At 25.8% G+C, this 26201-nt stretch overlaps 2 protein-coding genes across 3 annotated transcripts; both read left to right on the top strand.

Moving 5' to 3' along the window:
• The first annotated feature begins 1460 nt into the window (after window positions 1–1460).
• Window positions 1461–7379, top strand: LOC114130605 (myotubularin-related protein 2). Its single transcript, XM_027995610.2, has 11 exons — window positions 1461–1736; window positions 1936–2025; window positions 2115–2318; window positions 2532–2792; window positions 2859–3175; window positions 3237–3367; window positions 3430–3605; window positions 4269–4376; window positions 6264–6448; window positions 6777–6972; window positions 7030–7379. Exons 1-11 carry the CDS (start codon window positions 1647–1649, stop codon window positions 7171–7173), a joined length of 1902 nt encoding a protein of 633 aa, XP_027851411.2. The 5' UTR covers window positions 1461–1646; the 3' UTR covers window positions 7174–7379.
• A 1814-nt stretch (window positions 7380–9193) lies between these two features.
• Window positions 9194–25292, top strand: LOC114130596 (nucleoprotein TPR-like). Of its 2 annotated transcripts, none has more exons than XM_027995598.2 (37): window positions 9194–9634; window positions 9707–9899; window positions 9963–10122; window positions 10271–10445; window positions 10505–10729; window positions 12589–12734; window positions 12928–13140; window positions 13199–13279; window positions 13340–13474; window positions 13602–13664; window positions 13812–13901; window positions 13997–14281; window positions 14358–14630; window positions 14690–14873; window positions 15185–15350; window positions 15960–16230; window positions 16295–16540; window positions 16601–16767; window positions 16831–16957; window positions 17069–17245; window positions 17678–17851; window positions 17922–18089; window positions 18154–18369; window positions 20132–20330; window positions 20426–20595; window positions 20753–20851; window positions 20938–21077; window positions 21236–21401; window positions 21506–21753; window positions 21826–22027; window positions 22305–22445; window positions 22845–22989; window positions 23556–23680; window positions 23761–23854; window positions 24535–24609; window positions 24779–24847; window positions 24911–25292. In XM_027995598.2, exons 1-37 carry the CDS (start codon window positions 9487–9489, stop codon window positions 25099–25101), a joined length of 6147 nt encoding a protein of 2048 aa, XP_027851399.2. In that variant the 5' UTR covers window positions 9194–9486; the 3' UTR covers window positions 25102–25292. The 2 variants fall into 2 exon arrangements, with proteins under 2 accessions (XP_027851399.2, XP_027851398.2); XM_027995597.2 differs by having other exon boundaries at window positions 9195–9634; window positions 21820–22027.
• The last annotated feature ends 909 nt before the right edge of the window (window positions 25293–26201 follow it).

The raw sequence follows: 26201 nt of genomic DNA, 5'->3' as shown, positions 1-26201 counted from the left end.
AAATAGTATACATTTTACATATCTGTTCAATGTATCTCAAAAGCAATTAAAAAATAATAGAAAAAAACTTAATTTTGCTTTTTATCAAATAAGAAAATTAAATAAATGTACTTACGTACATTTGGATATTGCCTATTGTCAATTGTCATGTTATATTTAAATTTTAACGTCCAATGTAATATCATAAATTATGATTCATAAGTATAATTATAAATGGCAAAATAAATGTATTTTATCGTGCCTTTCTGCACGGATATAAAATCTACAATTATACCTAACTACTTATAGTTTGTACAAATAAATATTCAGTACATTTAGTTAGTTTATTTTTTCTACATAGTATGGAATATTTTATATTATAATGATACAGTAAAATAAAATAATTTTATCACGGTTAAAATTATAAATTTCTAAGTTTACCTTTTTTTTTATTTATTCATGGCATTGCGTACTAATTAATAACATCCACTTACCTATCGATTCAAGATTGTTTGATTTAGATCATAGACAATAGACCTCAGCGTCCTATAAAGATCTTTATAGGTCTATCGGTCTATGGTTTAAATATATCTGATAAAGAAACATGCGTACAAAGCGAAACGTATCAACATGCTAGTCTGGTAACACTGCGACTTGTTTTAAAACATGATAATAATAATAATAATAATAATAAATAACAATAATTCATATTGTTGATAACATAAAACAATGAAATTAATAATTTAATACATTGTTATTTTGTTTTGTTCTTTAGTCTTTTGTCTTTAGCATGACTATATATAATTATATAAAGGCTATTGCCTATAATAGCTGTGGTTTTTATGTAAATCAAAAGCTATATTCTTATTTTCTGATCATATTATATTAAATAGAACTATAAATGCTCGTATAATATATTTTCATATTTAAATATTTTACATGGTTGGTATTAATTAAGATAAATCTTAGTATCAGCATTTTTTCATTTTTGTATCTTAAATATTAATTTAAATAATTTTACATCTTACAATTTTAAATATCTGTAATAAATGCTGAATTTAAGTATGAACTATGACCGCCACAGTTATCGCTGATGATATTTTTTGTAACAAGTGGGAATTGGCAAATAAAATAGTGGGACACATCTCAAGAATTGAGATTTTTGACATCATTGTCTATAAACAAAGAACTTTATAGTATATTCAGTAGTCATAAGTCACACTCAGTAATAGCAGAGCAAGTGTCACATTCAGAGTACTCCTCAATACGTCTTGTCAGTAGTACTGTGTTTATGTAAAAATGTATAATGATAAGATTTTAAAATTTAGTACTTATTTACATTTCAGAAAAAATTGGTGCAATCTATTATGCAATTTAATATTTATTATTTATCATTATTATTATATATTGTTCTATTCTGTGGTATTATCATTACTTGTTAAGAATGTGCATAATATGATAAGAAAACATTTGCGATAAGATTAAATATAATAAAATAATAAATACTGCTTTTATAGTTTAGTTGTTCTATGTAATATTAGTAACATTACTAATATTGTTATAAAAAATTTAAGCATCATTCTTGGATATCAACTAAAAAAAAGTAATTCTTTTGTATCAGCATAAATAAACTATGAAATGTTAGTATAACATTTTCCTAATTGGTTATGGATTTAAATAACAAATATCAAAATATGAGTTCGGATTCAGATTCCAAATCTAGTTCTTTGAATTCAAAAGTCGAACAAGAAGAATCGGTAAATTTTTGATAATTACATGTTAATTTAAGTACATTTGTACTCTAAACAATAGCTAAACTTACTTCATATGCATTTTTATTTATACATTTTTGTATTTTGCTTTCTACATTTATATATATATATATCAATCTAATTAATGATTTTTAAATGAATTACAAGTGCAATAAGTGTAATAAAACTATATTTTGTTTATTAGGAATCAAATTCACCTACTAAAAGCCGTCGATCAACAAGTTCTACTTCAAATGAAATTCCAACTATAGGAGATATAAAATTAAGAAATAAAGTAATTACATTTTAAAAAAATTTTGAATATTATTCAAAAATTTTAATATTAGGTTTATTGTGTCATTTAATGAAACATTTTTATTTAAGCTATCTGAAAATGTTGCTTCTGGTCGTTCAGATGATCCCCCATTATTACCTGGAGAAAAAGTACAAGGTGTGGCTCGAGATGTTACTTATTTATGCCCATTTAGTGGACCAGCAAGAGGTTGGCTGTCTGTTACCAACTATAAATTATACTTTAAGAGTTTAGAACGTGATACTCAACTAGTAATTGAAGTACCATTGGGTGTGGTTAGTATTTACTTCATTTAAATACAATAAGTCCTCATAAATTTGCAACACAAATATTAAAAAAATTCTGTTTTAAGCAGTATTGTATGCTTAATGATATATTAAGTAGGTATTACAATTCACTAAATACTAGTTAAAATGTACAGCATATTTTATACTTTTTAATTCTAATTACATTTTTTTTTAAATATAATATTATGACTTATTACTTAGGTGAGTAGAGTAGAAAAAGTTGGTGGTCAATCAAGCCGAGGAGAAAATTCATATGGTATTGAATTATTTTGTAAGGATATGAGAAATTTACGCTTTGGTCATAAACAAGAAAATCATTCAAGACGTAATGTATTTGAAAAACTTCAGCAATATGCATTTCCTTTATCTCACAGTATTCCGATGTTTGCTTTTGAATATACTGAAACATTTCCAGAAAATGGTTGGAATGTTTATGAACCCATGGCTGAACTCAAAAGAATGGTAAATTATTGTACTTAACTATGGGGAATTCATTTTATGAACTTTTATTATTTTATTTTATTCTAGGGCGTGCCAAATGATACTTGGCACATCACTAAATTGAATGATGGTTATGATCTTTGTGAGACATACCCAGCTATTTTAGCTGTCCCAGCTGGAGCAACTGATGAAATTATAAGAAATGCAGCAGCTTTTAGAAGTAGAGGTCGAATACCAGTATTAAGCTGGTTACATTCTGAATCTCAAGCCACTATAACTAGGGCATCTCAACCTTTGGTAGGTGTTGGTGGGAAAAGGTGTCGTGACGATGAAAGATACACTCAACTTATAATTGATGCAAATGCACAGTCACATAAACTTTATATTATGGATGCAAGGCCAAGGTAAAGCTATTTTAATTGATCTAATTATTATTGTTGTTCTTATTAAAATTTCATATTTTAGTGCTAATGCAATTGCCAATAAGGCTAAAGGAGGTGGTTATGAACCAGAAGATGCTTATCAAAATGCAGAATTAATATTTCTTGATATTCATAACATTCATGTAATGAGGGAATCTCTGAGAAAATTAAAAGGTCTATTGGTTATGTTTTTAGTTGTAGTATTTTTATTTTTAACTGTAAATTCTGTGTTGTAGAAATATGTTTTCCAAATATTGATGAAACAAAATGGTTATCTGGAATTGAATCTACATATTGGTTAAAACATATCAAATGTATACTGGCTGGAGCTTGCCGTATTGTTGATAAAGTAGAAAATCATAAAACTTCAGTTTTAGTGCATTGCTCTGATGGATGGGATCGTACAGCTCAAGTAAATAAAAAAATAAAACAAGGAACAGAAAAAAAGTCTTCAGGAAAAGTCTCGAGGGGAAAAAAGTAGATAAATTTCACCAAGATAGACCATGTAAAAATAATATAATAGTACAATATTGATGCACCCCTCCAATATTTTCTTCTACAATACAACTTGAAATCTTATTTTGACAACATTCTCTAACGGGCATAGAACCAATAATGTATATGAAAGTTGGAATTCCTAGTTTTCATACATGGTTGGACAAAATCATCCAACAATTTGGAAACTAAAATAAGGTATGAAATAGCTGCAGACCATGCCAAATTAGCTTTAGACGAAATGGATGAGTAATCTATAAAAAGAAAAAAAATGAATATGAAAAAACATTAAATGCTTTATACACACGTTTTGAGGAAAATTAAATAGAACTTCAAGATTTTTTTAAAATTATAGCTCAAAATAACTAAGTTAAACTGATAATGATTTATTTTTGTAATGTTGTATCACAACATATACAGAGTGATGATAAGTTTTATTTAAAATATTCAAATTCGTACTTTTTTCCTGGAGACTTTTCCAGGAATTTTTTTCCTACCATCAAAAAAACTATTATATCATATGTGTTAAATAATATATTATGTATTTGATGTTTGTACATCTAATTTTATTATGTATCAGTTGACAGCATTAGCCATGGTACTTCTAGACCCATATTATAGAACAATAAAAGGATTTGAAGTATTAATTGAAAAGGAATGGCTTAGTTTCGGTCACAAATTTCAACATGTAAGTAAAATTATAAATTTATTTATTTATAAAAATAAGTGATTAATTAAAACCTTAATACCTTGCTATATTTATATCAAGAGAAAATGTTTTTTCTATAATACTCCTTAAGACATTTTCATCGTACATAATTTAATGTTGTAGATACTCACTACTTTTTATGGTACCTAATTCACTTTTAAAGTCATATCAGATTTATACATATTAGTACCCATCCACAAATTGTTGCCTGCAAATTTAAGGCTAACCCACACACAACCCCAATTCTTAAAAGTACTTAAATTATTTGTTGTGTATATATGATTGGGATCATTTTAACATACCCAACTCTGTTTCTACATAAAGTGATTTCAGTGGTGAATGATTTTTTTCAGGAGGGAAGGTTGGCTTATTTTTTAACAAACTCTTATCTATTTATCATCCATTGAGTGTTTATAGGTTGAGAAATTTGCAGTAAAATACCTAGATGTTTTACTTTTACTAAGCATAATTGGTAAAACTGTAAATTAGTAATAGACAATATTACAGACGAATAATAAACACTAGTAAATAGTAATATTATATACAACAAAGTACAAGTACGAAAGACAAATTTCGGCGATGACTATAGACCAGATTTATATGTTTTTAAATATCATTACTGAGTCTATGCAGTCTTATGAGTTATGAGAGTAAATAATGGGAAAGATACGTTCAATTTGATGTTTGCAGGAGATAGTTATTTTTGTGTATTTGAGAATATTTCATGGGTTAGAGAATATTTAATTTATTTAGCAATTATATCGGAATATTTTGTAATCCTCAAGAAAAAAGGTGCTAATTTGATATGCGCTCTACAAACAAGGCTTTGAATCAATCAGAGGTGTAATTATAAATTTGTGTCCCCGGGGAAATATCAAGGGTTGGCCCTCATCTATTTTTGTAACCAAAAAGCTTCAATATTTAGATTAAAAAAAAAAAAAAAAAAACAATGTTGTTTATTATTATAGTTTATTTATATTATAACATACACAAAGTAGATATTCAAAAAAAAATTTTTTAGCTTTCAGGTCAGAAAATTCAAATTTTTGTATATACTACATATAAATTGTAATTAAGAGGGTAAGGCCGGAGCCCTGGGGCATCCCTTTTCATTGCTTTGGCAAGGATTTAGAACATTTTAAGAGGGGGGGCATGTTAAAAATTTTTTTTCGCTAAATACGGTATTGACAAAACAATGCATTTTATCAGCTGACAAAAATAGACATATTTTTCAATTCACCATAGTCTATGGGAAGGATACCCCCCTTAGATCTAATAAAATAGATAACCTAACCTATTCATGCTCCCTCTGGTATCATTATTGCATACACTAATTCATAAAACAATTTAGAAATGACACTCAATCAGCTGATCTGGTTTTTGTTTATCTGTGATCTGACATCTGAATCTCTGAGAAACCTAGAATTGAAGTATTCTGCAGACCCAAAGTTTTTTTCATTCAAATAACATAAACATTTACTACTGTGGTGATCAATATTAAAATTACGTGGTTTGGTTAAACCACTCAGTGTCGTGAAATTGTGAACTTAACCTAAATGTAGATATACATTTAACATTAAATATAAAATCATGAATTTTGAGAAGATTCCTTGTTATTGCATAGACCCTTCAAATGAGCTTTATAATTTATCAATATCACGCTGTTCACATTATTTAAAAATGAAGAACTATAAGTACATCTAGGATATGATAAAAAAGTTTCTTGTACATGATGTACAAACAATTGTATTGATATTAAAGTTACAATGTAATCTTATTCTTATAATAAAAAATTATAAAAATCAAAATTTTTAAATAATATTGTATTAAGATCTTACTTAACTTCACTTTGGTTTTTATTTTTAGAGAATTGGTCATGGTGATGATCACCATTCAGATGCCGATCGATCTCCTGTTTTTTTACAGTTTATAGACTGTGTTTGGCAGGTGACATGTATGTTCCCAAATGCATTTGAATTCAATGAGTTATTTTTAATAACTATTATAGATCATTTATATTCTTGTAGATTTGGAACATTTCTTTTCAACAGGTATTTTAATTGTGTTTGATACAATAATTATTATTGATGTAAATTAAATATTTAATAAATAAAACTAAAATATATGATGTATAGTAATAGTTAAGTACTAATAAAATTAATACTTAATGTTAAATATTTTTTTACATTTTATTTAATATTCTTGGTTTATGCGTAGTTCATCATTCAAATTTTAAATAGGAGTATGATTAAAAAAAATATAGTTCTAACAATTGAATTAGTTAATTATAAGCTACAAACATCATATGCACGCATAAATATTATTTATATTTTAATATACTACATTACAACCATACATTATATAATTTATTTTACTTAGTGAAAAAGAGCGCTTACAAAAAGAAGTGAAACAAAAAACTGTATCACTTTGGTCTTACATTAATAGTGATCAAGATTTATATAAAAACCCTTTATACTGGCCCCAACAACATGCTCTAGAACCAGTTGCTTCATTGCGTTACATTAAAATGTGGAAAGGATTGTATTGTCGATGGAATCCAAGCATGAGACCACAAGTAATTACTTGTTAATAATTAATGATATTTTGTAATTTATATTAATAATATTTTAAGGAACCAATTCATCAAAGAACTAGAGAACTTCTACATATGAAAATGCAACTAATGAAAATATCGGATGATTATCGACGAGAACTCAGGCATAAAGCATCTAGAAACACTTCTAGCAACCGTTTAACTTCTCCCATACACATTTAAATTATACAATTATGAATATTGCATTATATCTCATTAATTTGTTAAAACCTATTTATTTTATATGTTTTATTGTTGAAAGAAAATTATAAATCATATATGTTATTTATTTTAGTGAATTTAATGTATATTATACAATTATGAATTATGTTCAATTAATTATTAAGTTTATATATAATAAAAATAATCAAATCATAAGAATTTTTCAATCACTGTTTACTTATTAAATGAAATTGAAAGTGGTTTTATCCTTTAAATTCATTCAAGTTACTTAATGTTTACAAAATATTAAAACCATTCTTCGCTACATTATGAACCTAAAATATAATTATCATACATTAGTAATGTATGATTTATCATTTTTATAAAATGTTATTTTAACTTTTACCACTTATTAGTTCATTCACCATACACTGACTATATGACATTAATCTAAAAAAAAATTTCCTGTGTACAAAGGACTATCAATAATTAAATATAAGTAATTGAAATTTATTTATACTATTATAATATATTATTATGTAAGTACAAATGTACAATTAGTATAGTTGTAATCTAAATAAACACATATTATCATACATAGTTAATAGCCATAAAGATAAAACCATTAACATAAATATTAGTACATATTATGCCATTATGGTAGTAAAAAATGTGTACAAATTAAATTTAAATTTATGTCAGTTATTACAATTTTATATTTTTACTTTAGACTTAACTACTTACTAAAGTTTTTGGTATTGAATATGAGTTAAATAAAAATAATAAGTTTATAAAACTAGTACTTACCTACTATGTAACAACTTGATTTAATTTACAACCAGAAACCTGAGAAACCACCCCTAAAATTTAAAATTTAAGTTTTTTTTGTCCAAAAGGTGATGATACACACAATACATATATCATTGCCCTTTGGTCCCAGGTAGAAACTAGAAAGGGCTTAAGTAATTTTAATCAAATTTTCAGGACAGCCGTTTTAAAGTTTGCAAATTCCTACTAGTTTTACTATTACAAACACAAATATTATAGAAATCATTTATGTATATTAATTAAATTCTATGTACATTTATGACTTAAAATTCTTGAATTTATAATTATTCATAGACTTAACAATTACTGTAGTTAAGCTATTTGGATTTCAATTTTTCTGACATAAGTCTTTTTTTCCACGACTTATGCCTTTTTGATTCCACTTATGTATTTTTGGTTTAATAAAACATTATTATATTAAAACGTCATAAGTCATCATACGCCTTTTCTACCAAACGTAGATTAGATATTCCCTATTTATTTCTCCAATAATATGAGTAACAATCGTCACTGACTTATACCAATTGGACCAAAAAATCAGTAAAAATTAAACTTTAAACCTACGCAAAAAACATTATTGTGAAAAATTGACTTAAGAGAATGCGATACTCGCATGTGTTGTCTCTGTCTTATACACGCGTAACATAGTTAAAAAGTGTTTTGCGCGGGACAACTTTACTCTCTCGATATTTATATCAAAATTACCAACATTTTGAATTGCAATGTGAAGATTCATACCAAAAAAGAAAAATGAGTTAAAAAAATTAAAAACACACATTATTGTTATATCAATACATTTATAGCTCCGTTTAAGACTAAAAATGTCTAAATGACTGGTTTCATTATAATCGATTAGGTATGTAAAATTATGGTAGGTATATACTATCTAAGACAAGTATAATACAAAGAAATAAACTATAATATAGGGGTATTATTAAATATAATTTATACCTACACATTTTTATTTTAGTGTATTAAACCATTTTAACCTATAATTTATGGCTAATACTTGAATAAAAATAATTATGAATTATGATATTGTATTAATGTTCTGTGTATTTGTCTGTTTTGTCATATCTTCATTTGGCGCCAAGTGATGTTGTCGCTAGAAGCGCTAGCAAGCAGTCAATATTTTTCAGACGACTGTCCCCGACTCGACGCGATGATACGTATTCTTAACCGTGATTGGCCGTTGTTGTTTTACCGTATTTTATACATTGTAAATTGTAATCAATTTTCGTTTTCTTTGGAGTTTGGAGTATGAAGTAAAAGGAGTTGTTACTTGTTAACATTCAACTGTTAACTGTTTACTTTTTTTCAATATGCCATAAACGTGCCTGTATGCGTGGTGCATTTTACAGACATCCTTTTCGCAGTACCGCGAAACCTTAATTAGTTGTTAAACAATTTAAAGAGTATTTTTGAATTGTATTCATGCATTATTGTTTGAAGTCAGTGGTACTCGACTTGTGTTTATAATACGCTAGGTTAGTTTAGTATCGATTCATGATGGTGAACGTAGCTAGTCTAGTGAACTCTATTTTGGCAGATGATGGCTATAACGGACTGTCCGATGATACCAAAAGCAAGTTTGAGCAGTATTTACGCAACCCTACTACAAACCGCAATGAAATCGGGACAAATACTTCATCTGGTAAGTATTTTCAATTTGCTATTAGTCCAATAGAAAATTTAGTTTTGAGCTAACATCTAATTTGTGAACCAGAAATTAGAAATCTGCCAGAAATCGATTTTGATTTGCTCAATAACAGTACTAGTATTCGAGAAGCCAAGTTTTTGGAATTACAAAAAGAAATTGATACAGTTAATGAACAATTCAAAAATACATTGAAACAAAAACATGATTTGATGTTACACAATGATTCACTATTAAAAAATTTACATGAAGCTGAAATTAAGTAAGATATGATAAAAAATGCTGCTCAAAGTTTTGTATAATTATTTCTTGTATTGGTTTCTAGGGAAAGAATGACTAAAATGGATGATGGATTATTACAACTAAAAATTAATGCCTTAAATGAAAGTTTATTAAAATGCACAAATAAATTCTCAAATCTTCATTCAAAGTATCATAAAGAAATAAAAGAATTGAAACCAGATTTAGATGAAAAAAAAGCAGAGGTAAAATAAATACATTTTTAGAATTGTATTTTATAATTTGAAACTAATGACACAAATAACTGTGCTAAGATTCATTTTTAGAATTTTAATAAGTTTTATATTAGGTAATTTATAAGTTCATATGTAATTTGTGTTGTATATGTTTAAGGTTTTGATGTTAAAGAATGATGTTAATTTATTACAAATAAAATCTAAAAATCAAGAAGATACTATAAATATAATGAAACGTGAGATTGAAGAGATAAACCATATACATATAAATGAAGTGGAACAAATTAAAAAAGAATTAACAAATAATGAATGTTTATTGAATCATTATAAGGGTAATATTTTTTAATTTTACGCTAAATAATTTTTATTTTAATATCTTAATATTTTTTAGATTGTTATGAAAATGAACTAGAACAAACAAAAAAACTAACAATTGATATATTAGAGAATAGAGACTATGTTAGTACATTGACATCATCTTTAGATGATCTTGAAAAAAGATTCTCAACACTTTCAAATGATCATCAACAATACAAAGTTACCTCGGAGCATACAATACGTGTATTAAGAAACAAGTTAGATGCTTCAGAAGAAATAGTTAAACAATTATTTCCTGGTAATTTATTTTTATTTATCATTAACTAAAGTTACTAAAATTAGAAATTTAGGTTATAAATTTTCTTGAATATTACTAAATTTACACTAAGTAATTCATAATTACAATCTTCCAAAAAAGATTATTCACCTTAATCTAAGAAACTTGTTAATAATAATAATATTTGAATAATGTATGCATGGCAACAATTTTGTAATTTAAGTGAGAGCCATTTAAAACTGTATTATAATATGCTTTCTATCGATGATTTTATGAGTTTAATATGGGGTCTACCGAAAATCATATTATCGATTATAGATCAAGGGTGCCAAAAATTACCTATTTTTTTCAAGCATGCCATGAAAATGTTTATATATTTATATTATATTCAATATTGACCGATAAAAGCCGTATGCTTAACATATTTTTACCTATATATATATAGGGTGATTCTTTTATCAAACAACACTCATTATTTTCAAAGGTATTCATGTTTTTGAAAATATTTTTTTACATAGTTTCAAATTGTTAAAAAACAACATTTTTATAAAAAAATTATATTTTTAAATATTTTTTATCCTTATAATTTTTTAAGTTTTTTACTTTTTTGAATGATAACAGATTTTTAATTTCATATCCCAAAGCAGAATAATTTTTTGACTATTGAATTTAGGGTTAGACAAGCGGAGTAGTGGACAAACATTTTGAGGGGTAACCCTGTACCACTCCATTCTGTGCAGCTAAACTTTAAATACGTATAACTCATAAACTACTCACCCTAAATTCAATTTTTATGTATCGAATTACTCAGAAAATTATTCTACTTTGGAATATGAAATTAAAAATCTATGTTATCATTCAAAAAAGTAAAAAACTTAAAAAATTATAAGGATAAAAAATATTTTCAAAAACATGAATACTTTTGGAAATAATGAGTGTTGTTTGATAAAAAAATCACCATGTATGTATATATATATTAAATAATGTATAAAGCTCAATATAAATTATAGAGTATATAGTAAAAATATTTTTTTTCACATGCCCTCAAAATATTTTTTCATGCCACTTTGGGCACTCGTGCCATGGATTTGCCATCTCTGGTATAGATCATTATATAATATCATTCATTCTATAAAAAAACTTAATAATTAAAACTATTTTTAAATTATTATTATTATTTTTTTATTATTGCTTAATTAATGTATGGTAGATTTATCAATACTTATATACACAACAAAAGCCCTTCGTAAACCATGTGTAAAAGGCTAAAATTAAAAATATATGTTCCTTCATTTGATTTAAAATGAAAAATGTATCTTCATTTTATAAACATTGATTTACAATGTAGCTCACCTTGAAAATTAACTTTATAAATTTGCAGCTCCCAAAGTTAAAGTTAGTGGCCACCCCTGTCTTATACAGTTAACTTTCTAAAAAATACGAACACAGCCAATTTTCTTACCAACATTTTTCATAATAGGTTGATTTACTCTAATTTTTAAATTAATGGAGCTTAACGTGATCTGCTGAGTGTACATTTTGTATTATGCATTTGTAAGACAGATTGTCTCTGTGAGTGTTGCGTTATCTTAAAAGATGATTGATGACTGATCTTTTAAAGGTGTATGGTGTTTTTCCATGTTACTACATCACTTGAATTCAGTTTATTAATGTTAGTAATGAATTACAAAATGTTTTGTGGTGTATACTATGATAACATATAAAATTCATGATATTATTATCTGAAAAGCTTGCTTGTAGGTTTAAAGTTAAACAAAAGTTAATATTGAAAAGAAATTTTTTATTTTATATTATTAAATATTAGTTTATGAAATTTTTAATCTCGTAGTTAATATTGTGGAATAATTATTATGTTTTAGTTAATCCAGACAATCCAAATTATTTAATAAAGAAGGGAACAACAATAACTGATGTTTATGCTATTTATAAGGAGACATGTTTAAATTTACAAGATACAACACTAGAACTTGAACACTGCAAGAGAAACTTCAATATTTTAGAAGAAGTAAAAATTCTAATTTAAATTAAATTTTTTTTAACAACTATTAGAATTTAACAAATCATATTTTTATTTAATATGTATCAATTCTTACCTACATATTAATAAATTTAATTTAGCTACTTAACTATAAAAATAAAAAAATAGTATTTTGAATACATTTTTAAATAGTATTAAAAGTATATTATATTTTTTACAGCAAATTAGAAATGCTGCACCTGAAGTTGATAAAATGGAAAAAGATTTAATTGAATCAAATGAAAAAGTTAAACAATTATGTGATACTATTTCAAGATTAGAGTTGAAGTTGAAGGATGTTAATACTCAATTAGAATTGTCTAATTCTAAATGTGATCAGTTATCAAAAGAAAATGAAAAACTTCATGGTATTGAAGAAGATTTGAGCAAACAAGTATGAATTAAAAATTTGATTTATTATTTATATTTTAATTTGTTTTTGATATTCTTAGGTATGTTTCTTATTGCGAAATAACCAATGTCATACACGTTTTGAAAATCGTAATGTTGGGAAGGATATGAGTCCCCAATCAGTATGTATTAATTAACTGTAGTTATTAATATATAGATTTATAATAAACACATTTTTTTAGATTATTTCCAATAATTATGTTACATTTGAAAATATACAAGGCTTGCAAAAACAAAACAAAAAATTACTTGAAGTCCTTCGTTCTTTATCCAAAGCAAATGACGAACAAGATATAAAATTAATAAAAGATTTAAAGGTAAGTACTTACTAAAAAAGTGTATTATTTTTGTAGCTGATGTATAAACAAATACCTTTTAATTATAAATTCCACAATAATTTGCTCCGTGTACACTTATTTAACTTATTTATAAATTATGTTTTAGGATGAAATTCATGTTTTAAAAGATAAATTAGAAACACAGACACAATTGATCAACCAACAAAAGGTTAATAATTAATTATTTATTTAGTTAAAATGAAAGATTTTTAATACAATATATTATTACAATAATAAATAAAAAAAACAATAGTAACATGTGATTAGTTTAAATTCATTGTAATTTAACTAAGTTAAATGTATTTTTAATGTTTAGGAAAAAATAACACAATTACAATCTTCAGAATTAAAACCCAAATTAACTGTACAGCTAAATAATGAGGAACAAAACAAAATTCAAAGTCCTGTAAGTAAAAAAAAAAAAATTTTTTTTAAAAACATTATTAACTTTAAATAATATTATTTTTAATTATTAATATACCTATATAAAATATTTTTTAGACTAAAACAACATTAGATAATGCTGATGAATCTTTAATAATAGAGGAAAATATAGAATATTATTCTTTAGTTCGTGAACTTAATGTTTCTAATATTACAATTAAAAAACTTAAAGAAAAACTTGAATCTAATAGTGTTGCTCGTACAAGATTGGACCAACATGTACAAGAGTTAAATCTTCAAATAAATGAATTACTAGAAAAAATAAAAACCTCTAATATTAAACATTCTGAAAATGCAGAAAACATAGATAACTTGAATGGCAAAATATTATCTTTAGAAACAGTAAGTTAAATTTAATTTCTAAAATATTAATGGTTAAAAATAGTTATGTTTATAAGCAATATTTGTAAATATCCAGGAAAATCAAGAAATGAAAATTGAAATAGACAAAATAAAAAGTCAAAGTAATATTTTAAAAAAAGATAACGATAGTATGTATATTTCCAACATGAATTATTCTCGTGAATTGAGACAAAAAACAGAGTTACAAAAAGAATTTGAGAAAACCTTAACCTCTCAATTAGATTCACTAATAATAAATTGGAATTTAACATTAGCATACATTGCTGAAACTGACTATGATAAAGTTAAATTCAAAGAGGAATATAAAAAATTGACAAAAACATTAAAGGTATTTTATTTTAAGAATTTTTTTATTTTTATATTTTATTTTAATTAAAAAAATTAAAGGATGTTAGAGATACCTTACTTCTAAAATTGGAAGCCATAGATGACTTAAGTACATTCAAAGAAATATCTCGATCTAGAACAAATTCATTTAGTTTATGTACAGATGAACGATCTAACTTCCAGAGTGTTGTTAATAAGCTTGAGCATGAAGTAAAAAATCTAAAATCTAAACTAAATGAAAGTGGTAATTATTATTTATTTATTTATCTTGTACTTATAAGGCTATCTACCACTTTTAATTTTATTGGGAACTACTTTTTAATTTACAGTTCCCAATTCTTTAATTACTTAATTCTTCTTGTATTACATTAATTATCTTTTTCTATGTCTATCTTCAAGACAGTTTTGAGATTTCCATTTTATTATTTTCTATTCCATTCCATTATTTTACTTAATTTGTTCACCTCCTTATATAATCTTGTTCCTTAAAATTATATTGTACAGTTCTTAGTTAAACCTTCTTTAAACTACAAATTGTTTTTCCATATATTTTAGACCAATTGAAAAATCAGTTAAAATCTGAATTAAATGTTACCAAACAACTTTACAAATCTTTAGAGGAAAATTTAAAAAAAATGAGTGAATATTCTTCACAGTTAGAAAATGAGCGTGAAATGAAAAAGAAAGAATACTTAGAAAAAGATCAACAATTAAGTCATGCGTAAGTTTTTTAATTACACATAAATATTTTTAAATAAACTCTTATTTTAATAAATAAAAGTTATCTTATTATTGTTTACTATTTAGTATCATGTATAATCTATGTTTCTAACTATTTTTGAAACGTCTGAGAGTTAAATTATTTGATCTAAATTATATCACTATATTACTAAATTAAATGCAATTAGAATTTAACTTTTTTATTATTCTATATATTTCATAGAAAATACAAAAGACAATATTATGTAATCCATAAAAGTTTTTTCCATTTAATATTCATTATAGTTAAATTAAAAATAATATCAAATAATAGGTTGGTTATTAGCTATATTTATGACATAAAAAAATAAAAATTGAATTTGTGATTACTAATAACACAGTAAGTCAAATCATACATTAATGTAATTTTTTTTTCAAATTTTTACATTTTTATAAAATATCTGAATACAGAAGTTTGTGATTAATCATTAAAAATGCTTTTTTCCCATACCATTCATATTAATGTTTGAAATTTGAAGTAACATCAGTTATCACATACATGATTTGATTAAATACATAAGTATTATTTATAGATTTTTGTAATTTAATATTTTTAAATATTTATTTACAGTGTGCAAGAATTAAGCGAGTTTAACTTATCTCAAAAAGATAACATCAATAAATTGCAAAATCAATTGTTAGAATATGAGATGAAACATAGTAAAATTTTAGAAGAATTAGAATCTGCAAAAGACCATAGTGATGAACTATTGAAAAATATTTCAAAACAAAATAATACCATATTGACACTTGAAGAAGAATTGAAAAAGTCTATTAATGATAAAGATAGATTGGAAAAAGGACTTAATCATAAATTAGCGCATTATAAATATAAATTAGAAGTTAGTAGTTAAAATGCTTAACAATAAATATAACTTATTCATTATAATATGTTGATATTTTCAGAGATTTGATGCATTAGAATTATTTAATACAACTAAATCTGCAGAAATAGATCATTTAAAAAATCAAAAAGCTGCTATGGAAAAGTCTATTGAAGAAATAAAAGAAATGCATAATTTACAATTAAAAAAATTAGACGATGAAATAAATTCTCTAAAAGATACAATTAAACGCTGGCAATTTGAAAATGAACTATTATCAGAACAATTTAAAACAACCACTTTTGAGCTTATTAACCAGGAACGATTGGTAATAAAATTAACTAAATTAAGCTGTTAATTGAACTAATTGTATATATTTTACTTATAGAATAACAGTAAAGTATCAGATAAAGATGATAGCTTTAACAACACTTCTTTAAGTACAAATAGTGTTGATAAACAATTCTTGAAAATGGCAAATTTGATTAATATCTTGAAAGATGAAAAAAATTCAATCATTTTAGAGTTTAATGAAACAATTGCTGAATGCAATAAGTAATGTTCTTTTATTATTATATTTTAATTATAGATTCTTATGTTTTGATAATTAAAATTTAGATTGAAATCTGATTTACATTATAAATCTAAAGTTATCGATGACATGCAAACACAAATGAAAGAACTAAGACAGTTACATACATCCGGTTCAGTTATGAATAATGATCATTCAAAAATTCTAGAAAAGGTATGCATATTTTAAGTGTAATTAATAATTATTAATTTATTAATTTTCCATTTATTTTAAAGCTGATTAAAATATATTATTTAGTTTAATTTCAAATTTTTACATTTTTAGATAGAGCTATGTAATCAAATAGAAGAAAAAAGTAAGATCTTAGAAGAAAAAAATTTACTATTAACCAACCAACTTAAAGAGTTACAAGAATTAGACGCAAAAAAAACTGCCGAAATTTGTGCTTTAAAAGATGATATGTCAGGAATGCAAAGTGAAATTGATCAAAAAACTTCTGAGGTACTAATTACTTAGACGTGCATAACTTTTTTATATGATAACTGAGATAATAATTATTAATATTTAATGTGAGTAGACATTTTAAGAAAGTATAAACAAACATGACAGAAATCTTGAGCATAGTTTCATATCATTGGTTCTTAAAGAACTAAGATAGGTATTTATTGTATCTATAGATATGCCTACTATTAAAATATAGACTAAGTTCACTGCAGAAATTATTAGGTAGTAATGAAAATCAGTTAGTATGCTTTAAACAATTTTAAATTTACATATGTTATTAATTTTTCTTGCATTTCCTATAAATACTGAATTTAATACTAAGAACGTGCAAACCTTGGTGTTAATAATAAATTAGCAGTTGAACTTCATATGTAAACTACCAGTGCTTACTTTTTTCAAGCTCAACTATCTATTTTTATTTTTTACTAGGTTTTATCTGTAACAAAGAACTTGTCAAGATGGAAAGAACGATCAAATGGTACACATTCTGATGCAGAGTTTAAACAACTGTTAAATACATTAGAGCGAGAAAAAGGAAAAATGGCTACTGCACTTGATCAATTAAAATCCATGAAATCAGATAAATCATGTCTTGAAGAATTGGTAATATGCTAATTAACTTAAATAGAAAAATTTATTAAAATTATTATAATAATTTTATTGTGCATGTTAGTTAAAAAAATTAGAAACTGATCATTCAGAAGAACTAAATATTGCAAAACAAGAAATACTTAAATTAAAAACTAAAATAGTTTCTACTAATAAAGCTATGGAGACGTTTAAAAATATTATCAAGTCCTACAGACAAAAGTTATCAGATGTAGCATCAGAAATATACAAAGTATTTAAAAGTTGTATTTATTTTATTTTTGATCGTACTTAAACATTTCCAATCAATTCTTTAGGTTAAAGTATTAGCTAGACGTTATAAACATCAAAGTGAAGAGTTAAATAATGCATTAAGTACAGAAAGAAGCTCATGGCAGACTAAATTTGATGAACTTCAGCAAGGGGGGAGTAAAATATCTCTAGATCTTGAAGAACGCAAAAAACTAATAGAACAAGCGAAACAAGAACAAAAAGCTGAATTTGAATCTATCATAAATGAACATAAAGCCAAAGTTAGTATTTACTATTTTTCTAAAACAAAAATCTTATTTTAAATTATAAGTTAATTGATAATGTATGATTGTACCAGGAATGGGCAACTTGCAGATCGTATCTTTTTAAAAATTAAAAATTAACTTATTATCGTTATGACTTCTTGTTTTAAGATTTTTGTTATATATTTATAAACATTTATTAAATTGTATAAAATGTATTTATATACATTTTAAATCTTGAAATAATTGTATTTTTTCATGTTGCTCTTAGAAAATTTAACAAGCTACAATTTATTTTTTTGAAAATGTTTATGTTAAGGAAATTAATAATTAACAAATATTATGTATGAAGCAAATATTGAGAAAAACAAGGTTAGGCTAGGTTGAAGAGTACAGGGAAAAGACAAAAAATTGTTTATTGGATTCATAGACGTATAAAATGTGTATGAGTTCTGAAAGAGGTATTGTGAATTTTAAGGGAAAATAATTATAGATGATTTTTGTGGAGTAATAAGGGATATATATAAAGTGCAAGAAACGGTTGATTTTATTTTGAGAGTTGGTTGAACCTGGGTTCAGTGTCTAGCTATTACTATTGTTCTTTAGTAATAAATCTGTATTAAAAGTGCCATTATGCATAGTTTTAATGTTTACAGATCTAGTGTGGTCTTTTATAGATTTTGTATTTTATACTTTTGTGACTGCCAACACTCATAATTAATTATTACTATTATACCACTGTCATGTAAATTAATATATTTTTAAATTATTAACTTTTTTATTAACATATAAAGTTTTAATTTGAATAATCTAATTATTTTTATAATAATCACAATGGATGAAAGGATAAATAAGAGTCTTAATTGTCTTGATTGACGAAACTATTCATTAATAGTCTTAATGATATGGGTTGTAGTAGTTAGTCAACTAGCAGATCTCTGCACCTGTTACATTTAAAATAACTCCTGGGGTTGTATGGTAAGAAAGACTTGGAACGAGGGAGTTTTAATTGCTTGCTTGTTTAATGTGGAAGCGTTTGTATAGTGTTATAGCTACACTTTCTACTGTCGGGATAAATAGGTTTGGTTAGGGTAGAGAGTATCATTTGATGCATAAAATAGAGCTTTGGTTATCAGCCGGAAGCATTTGAACAGAATGGTAACAGTTTAGATTTTGTTCATGTTTGAGACTTGACTGACCTTCATAATTACAATAATGTTTCAGAAAAAGCACAGTGACGTAGTAGGTATTGTTATGATTCATTTGATGTAAGTTTATTATTTTATTTATTTATTTACTAAATATTTTTTCAAAATATTTATGTAACAAGGTAGAAATAGTATATTTAATGAGTAGGTAAACCATAATATAGTATGACCATTGATGGTTACATAATAGTCAATGTGTAAAAAGTTCTAGTTGAAGTAAATCTGTGAATGGTGAGAAATAGATCGTAAAAAAATCATTAAGGATGCAGTCAAAGTAAAACAAAGATAAGTATATGAATTTAGTGAGAAACTTTAAAGAATTGATAATGGAATGTGTATAATGAAGGATGATTTAGCGTGTGATATGTGACTGTGTGAAAAGTAGAAAGCTGATTTCTATGAAGTGGCTACTGACTAACTCCATATAGTTGGTAACGTATAAAAAATTTTAATGTCTATTTTTTAATTTGACTCTTCAGCATTAAATTTATATAAAAGAAGTAAAATAATGACAACAGAATTATAATTGAAATAGTTATTATAATTCTATATTGATATATATTTTCTTATAGGTTCTAGAAGCTGAAGCTGGTTTAAATGCTGCAAGATCTGAGGTAAAAGATACAAAAGCTAAAAGTGAAGATAAAGAAATGCGTGCGAAACAGCTTTTACAACATGTTAGAAGTAGGATTCAAAATCTTACAAGAGAACTTGATACTACTAAAAAACAACGTGATGGCTTAATAGCTCGATTAGATCAAGCAGAAAGTGGTAAGAACTTTTAATTTATTACACTATTATAGTTGTATTTTTTTCATATATTTCTTATACAATAAGTTTAAAAAATAATTTTATGTTAATATTAGGTGGTCGAATGCAGGAATTTCAAGTTCAAATGTCACGTATAGAAGCAGAAAATCGTAAATTAATTGCAGAAAAAGAACAGATCACCGCAGAAAAAGATCGCTTGTCTCATGATATACAAATGTTAAATCATAGAGTTACAGCTTTAATGAGACAATTTTCAAACCAACAGGTATATTATATATATTGTATTCTATAATTCATTTTTATTTTACTTCATTTTATTTTTGTATTATTGTTTTTACATTTAAAATTTTAATTTTAAAATAATTAATACAATACATTCATTGAGTATTTTATGCCTAATTAATGGAATCTTTTTAATCTAGGTAAAACCGTCTACTAGTACTGGCCCTGACAAACTTGCTGTTGAACCTCCTACAGCTAATATTAAACCTTTAGGGCCTGCAGTTAATAAACCACAAACTGTAAGTATACTAGAGTAATTAATTTTTTTTTTCATTTTTAAAATTAAATATTATCAATTCATTAAACATGCATAAATTATTTTCAGGTACATCAATCCGTTACAGTTAACCCATGGCGATCTGCAGCTGCAGAAACACCATTGGCTAGTATTAAGCCCATGACAATGCAACCTAGAAGTGTAGTAGTATTACCTACTAGTCAAACATCGTCCACATCAAGCCAAAGGTACAATTTATTATTGTTACTTAAGTTTTCTTTTTAGAAAATGATTTATAATTTATACTTCACTTTCTTAGTTATGTTACATTTATCAATTAATTAAAAGATAATGTCATACTTATGACGGGCACTTATTAAAAAAAAATAAAATTTTAATATTTTAGTTCAATGAGTGGAACTAGTAGTAGTACAACTATTACTGTTCACCCGCAGCAACCACAGTCTGTTGATATCAGTAGTAGTGGAGGTAATGCTTTAGACTCTTCAGAAGCTAATAGCACAGCACAAAGCCGTCATTTAACAAGCAGTACTTTAGTACAACATGTTGAAGTATGTTGTTTATTTAATAAAACATGATATATTAATTGTATATATATATACAATAATATATAATATGTATATGTATTATACATTTGATAATTTTGAATTTTAAGGGATCTGAATCAATGCCTACTGTTTCTGATTCTAATGAAACAACTGCTGCTACTCCCCCTTCAATCTTACCGCTACAACAGTTAATAGGAAATGCAGCAACTCCAAGCGTTACTGCAGCACAAGCAAGTCCAGCCATCAGTATAGCTTTGGTTGTACCACAAGGCAGGGAACAGGTACAAACAACTGTATCTCAACCAACTACAGTGTCTGTATCAACAGTATCTCCTTCACAAAGTCAATTAGACAGGTGAAAGATATTAAATAATTTTAAATATGTATATTGAATTTAATTTAATGTAATAATATATTATAGATACAGTGTGCAAAATGAAAATGGCCAGGCAATGGAAAGTAGTAACAGTAATATTGCTAGTTCTTCAGCCCCAGGTCCTTCAACAGAATCAGAACCATCTGTTGTTACTGCTTGTACTAGTGGACCTAGTTGTTCCTCTCTAGACACTACAACACACTCTAACAGTACTCAAAGAAAACGAAAAGCTGATCTTCTCGTGACTTCATATGTAAATATTATGCTAATGAATGATTCCACTTATTGTAATTTAATTTAATTTTTTTTTTTTTTTATTGACATCTGAATTTGACGTACTTGTGTTGAGATATGTAGTTTTAGTTTAGTTTAGAAATAGTACAGTGAACACTACTCTTTGCTTAGTCTGTTTATATAAATAATTGCTTAATAAACTATGGTGCCATACTTTTTTATATATTTAATATTATAAACATTTACTTGGTACTTGGCACTGCTATACTATACTATATAATTTATTTTTGTTTTAGATGAAAAGATCTAAATCTTTTATGCCTAGAGAAGAAAATCGTAGAGAAATGGAATATGAAGCACCTACATCCTCTCAGAGAGATTCAGAAGTTAGCAATTCTTATATTGGTCCTGAGAGTAATCCACAAGATAATAATAAAGTATGTGTACTTCTGATTTTTTTATGATAAATTATTCTCTCATAGTAACAGTGATTAAAAATGACAATCTCAAACTGATGAAAAATGAATTTTATGATATTGATTATTTTGAAATGAATGAAAATAGTAAAAATTTGCTCATAAAATATATTCAAAAATATATTTTTCAAGGAAGTTAATTTATAATTGCATTTAATGTCATATATTTCTTACAACAAAATTTCCAATTTGATAACTTATTATAATATAGTTTTAGATTCAATACAATTTCGTATTTAATTTCATGACTTATTAAGGAAAATTACTCTATTATTTAACTTATAAAACAATTAATTCTCAGATCTTTAATATAACCCGGAAATAAATACTTTTTATTTACATTATTATTCATGTTTATAGGAAGTTGAAGCAAGTACAGATATGGAAGTAACAAGTGAGGCAACCCATGAAAATAATGAGGTTGACTTAACAAGCCAAGAATGTACTGCTGACACAAATAATATGAATGAAACTAATGATATTCAAAATGAAGAAACAGAGCAAAGTACTTCATTTATTTTTTTAAGTTTTTACTCTGTATGTTCTATATAAATTATAAATGTAACTTAGAAATTCTACTTAGAGTGATGGATATACGTATAAATTATTAATTTATATTCTCTGTTCTCCAAATTAAACTTCAGTCCTTTCCTATTTCATAGGGTTTCAAATTCCTTTAATTGCACCTGTTCATTCTTCTAACTGTAATGCAACAATGATGTTTTGAGCAGTGGCGTAACAAAAAAACTTGGGCTCCCCCGCAAAAATAAAAATGTTAAGAATGGGCCCCTAACATATTGTTATATCAAAGAATTCAAATACCTATAACCCTATAACCAAAGGCCCCAAATTACCATGGGCCCCCCCGCAACGCGGGGTCTGCGGGCCCTCAGTTACGCCACTGGTTTTGAGTTTGTATTTCTACTTACCTAGTTAAGCATATTTCTGTAATTTATTATTGATGTAAATACAACTATGTATTTATTCTTATATATTTATAATCAATAATGTACTGTACTATATTAGTTTTATTGACTATAAAATAAGTGCCATGGTTTTATATTTTTTTAGTAACGGGAGAAAATACACCAGAACATTCATCAAATGCCGAAGCCACTGCTATGGCTGTTATTGAAGAAGATTCACCAGAAATTATTCATTTTCAAGAATTTCAAAATACACCTGTTTCTTCAGCGGTAATAATTTGTTATTTTTAAAGAGTTTTGATGTTTATTCTGATCAATAACAATAAACTTTCAAATAATTTATAATATAGAGTTGTGAAGAGACTAAGACTACTGATAATGTATCATCAGATGCAGAATCAAGAGAGAATGAAAGTGATTCAACTCCAATTGAACCTCAAGCTGGTATGTATATTGTTTACATTGTATATTATTTAACTTTGTTTTTTTTTTCATTTTTGAACCATCTTTGAATATCATTATTTTCCTTTATTACATTGATAATAAATTATTTCAATAGTGGTATTATACTATAGATGACAATGAACATTATAATATGGATATTAGATATACAATATATATATAATATATCTCTTAGAATCCAAATCACTAACATAGCTAAGGCTAGTGAAGTAAATTTTGCTGAACACCACCGCTTCTATGCATGTGAGAAGAGTCCTGCTACTGTTGTAGAGTTGGGTAGGAATGTAGGTGCTTTAACATAATAAATGTGTTTTTGACCAAAACAACCGAGTACAGCTATGTTGTACTTATTTTAGCAATTGTTGTATGTTCAAATTTTGAGGACTGATCTAGGATAGGGTATAGATACTATTGAATTATTAATGACATCCTTTCTGAATGGACTGCATCAAGCTAGGGGTATACAAACCATTAAATCATTGAAGTCTAAAATGGACATAAAAATGATAAAATTATGTCAATTTGAAGTGTGAAATAGTAAGGTAGAGTAATACTCATAACAAATGATACAACACAATTTATTATAATGTAAAAGACAACACCGTTTATAATAAAAGAAATTATAACATACTAAATGTTAGGTGATTTTTTTTTTTTTGAAGGACCCTCAAGTGCCTTGGATACAGTTGGAGTTTCTCAATCAACTGAAACTGCTGAAACAGACACACTTGATTTAGGTAATTTTTGATTTCTATAAATATATAATTTGACTTAAAAATCGAAAAACCTTTTTTTAAATAACCTAATAATTTTTCATATTAATTATGAACCACAATGTATTAACTTGTACTTAATTTCTAAAAATATGTATCTTCTAATTAAAATAATCATAAATTAATTCTTTAGAACAAGAAACAGTTGAAATTTTATCATCTGAAAATGAAGAAGAAACTGTTGAGATTAAATCGATTCACGGTATTGAAATCTAAATTTATACTTTGTAAAAAAATTGACTTAATTGTTTATTTCATTGTTTAGATATTGAAGAACCCCAACATGATGATAGCCCTGATCAAGAACAGGAACAGGAAATAATTTCAGTCACCTCTTCCCCTAGCAAAGATAATGAAGCTGTTCGCGAGGAATCTCCTGTTGCTGGACCGAGTGGTGTAACTAGTGATTCATCAGCAAATGAACGCAAGCCTATAACATGGAATGAATCACCATGAAAAACTACAAACATTTATTAAAGTTGTAAAATATGTTTATTGGCTTGTTCCACAACTAATGATGTGCATATTAACTATTTTGTAACTAATTTTTTGTTTATAATCCTTTTGTATTAATAACTAGTAAAATAAACATATTTCCCAAATTTAATTAAATGTTTTGATTAAAATATAATATACATTATATTTTACTTGTTCTATATTATTTTCCCTGCTTTGTCTACTTAAAGTACACCTTAGTAGCTAAGTAAAGTTATTAAGTATATAATAATTATGTGTTATAATAAATATAGCTTTTAGTAGTCTAAAGAAGTTAATAATATAATAGCTATAATATTTTCTTAACTTTTTCATTAATTATTTCTTAATTATACTCAGTTCAAGCAAAAATAAAAAGTGATCAAGCCGTCAGTGGATCTCAGAAATAGAGTAACTATGTATCACTATGGTGTTAAATTTGAATGCATTGATAAGTATCATTGTACATGAAAGACGATTGAGCAGAGATGATTTGTTAAGCTTAGGATATATTTTCAAGTGGGTGGTGAAAAAGGTGGTTTATGACCTGAATACCCCAAAATAGGTATAGTAAAAACAAATACCAACGTTACTATTGTAATATTATACTAGATATAACTGATAATTACATAAAGTTATATAAATTTTGATTTATGAATTTTAATTTCAATATAATATAAAAAAGCTGAAGAGTTGTTTTAACACGCTAATCTTTGGAACTACTTTCAGTCGGATTTAAAAATTAATTTTATACTTGATTGTTCAATTCTCAAGGAAAGTTATAGGCTATTTGATATCATACTATGAATCATGGGTCAAGCAAAAGGAAAATAGAAAGAACACTGAAGGAAATATTAGCATGGGTGGGGTATGCCAGTATGCTACACAATAGATTGGGCGCCGACTATGTCCACACTTCACCACGTCAGTCAATGATAATATGTTAAAGTTTGTGAAGTTTAAGAGGCTATGGAGTTTCGAGATGGCATTTTTTACGGATATCGTCAATGACAAAATGCACAGAAACAGCTATTTCGCTTACCTATGTATAACTATACAAGAATATAATAAATAGTTCATAA

This window comes from Aphis gossypii, chromosome 2 (genome assembly GCF_020184175.1).
Source record: "Aphis gossypii isolate Hap1 chromosome 2, ASM2018417v2, whole genome shotgun sequence".
In the NCBI taxonomy this organism is placed as follows: domain Eukaryota; kingdom Metazoa; phylum Arthropoda; class Insecta; order Hemiptera; family Aphididae; genus Aphis; species Aphis gossypii.
Note: the sequence above shows the minus strand (reverse complement) of the source record. Positions and strands in the feature narration are given on the sequence as shown.

Bases quoted from the DNA above. Each gene is read 5' to 3' on its own strand.
- LOC114130605 (XM_027995610.2), top strand. From the start codon at position 1,647: ATGGATTTAAATAACAAATATCAAAATATGAGTTCGGATTCAGATTCC. The intron at 2,793-2,858 runs GTAAATTATTGT...ATTTTATTCTAG, and splicing joins TGGCTGAACTCAAAAGAATG to GGCGTGCCAAATGATACTTG. The intron at 3,368-3,429 runs GTCTATTGGTTA...TCTGTGTTGTAG, and splicing joins ATCTCTGAGAAAATTAAAAG to AAATATGTTTTCCAAATATT.
- LOC114130596 (XM_027995597.2), top strand. From the start codon at position 9,487: ATGATGGTGAACGTAGCTAGTCTAGTGAACTCTATTTTGGCAGATGAT. The intron at 22,028-22,304 runs GTAAATATTATG...TTTTTGTTTTAG, and splicing joins ATCTTCTCGTGACTTCATAT to ATGAAAAGATCTAAATCTTT. The intron at 23,681-23,760 runs GTAATAATTTGT...TTTATAATATAG, and splicing joins ATACACCTGTTTCTTCAGCG to AGTTGTGAAGAGACTAAGAC.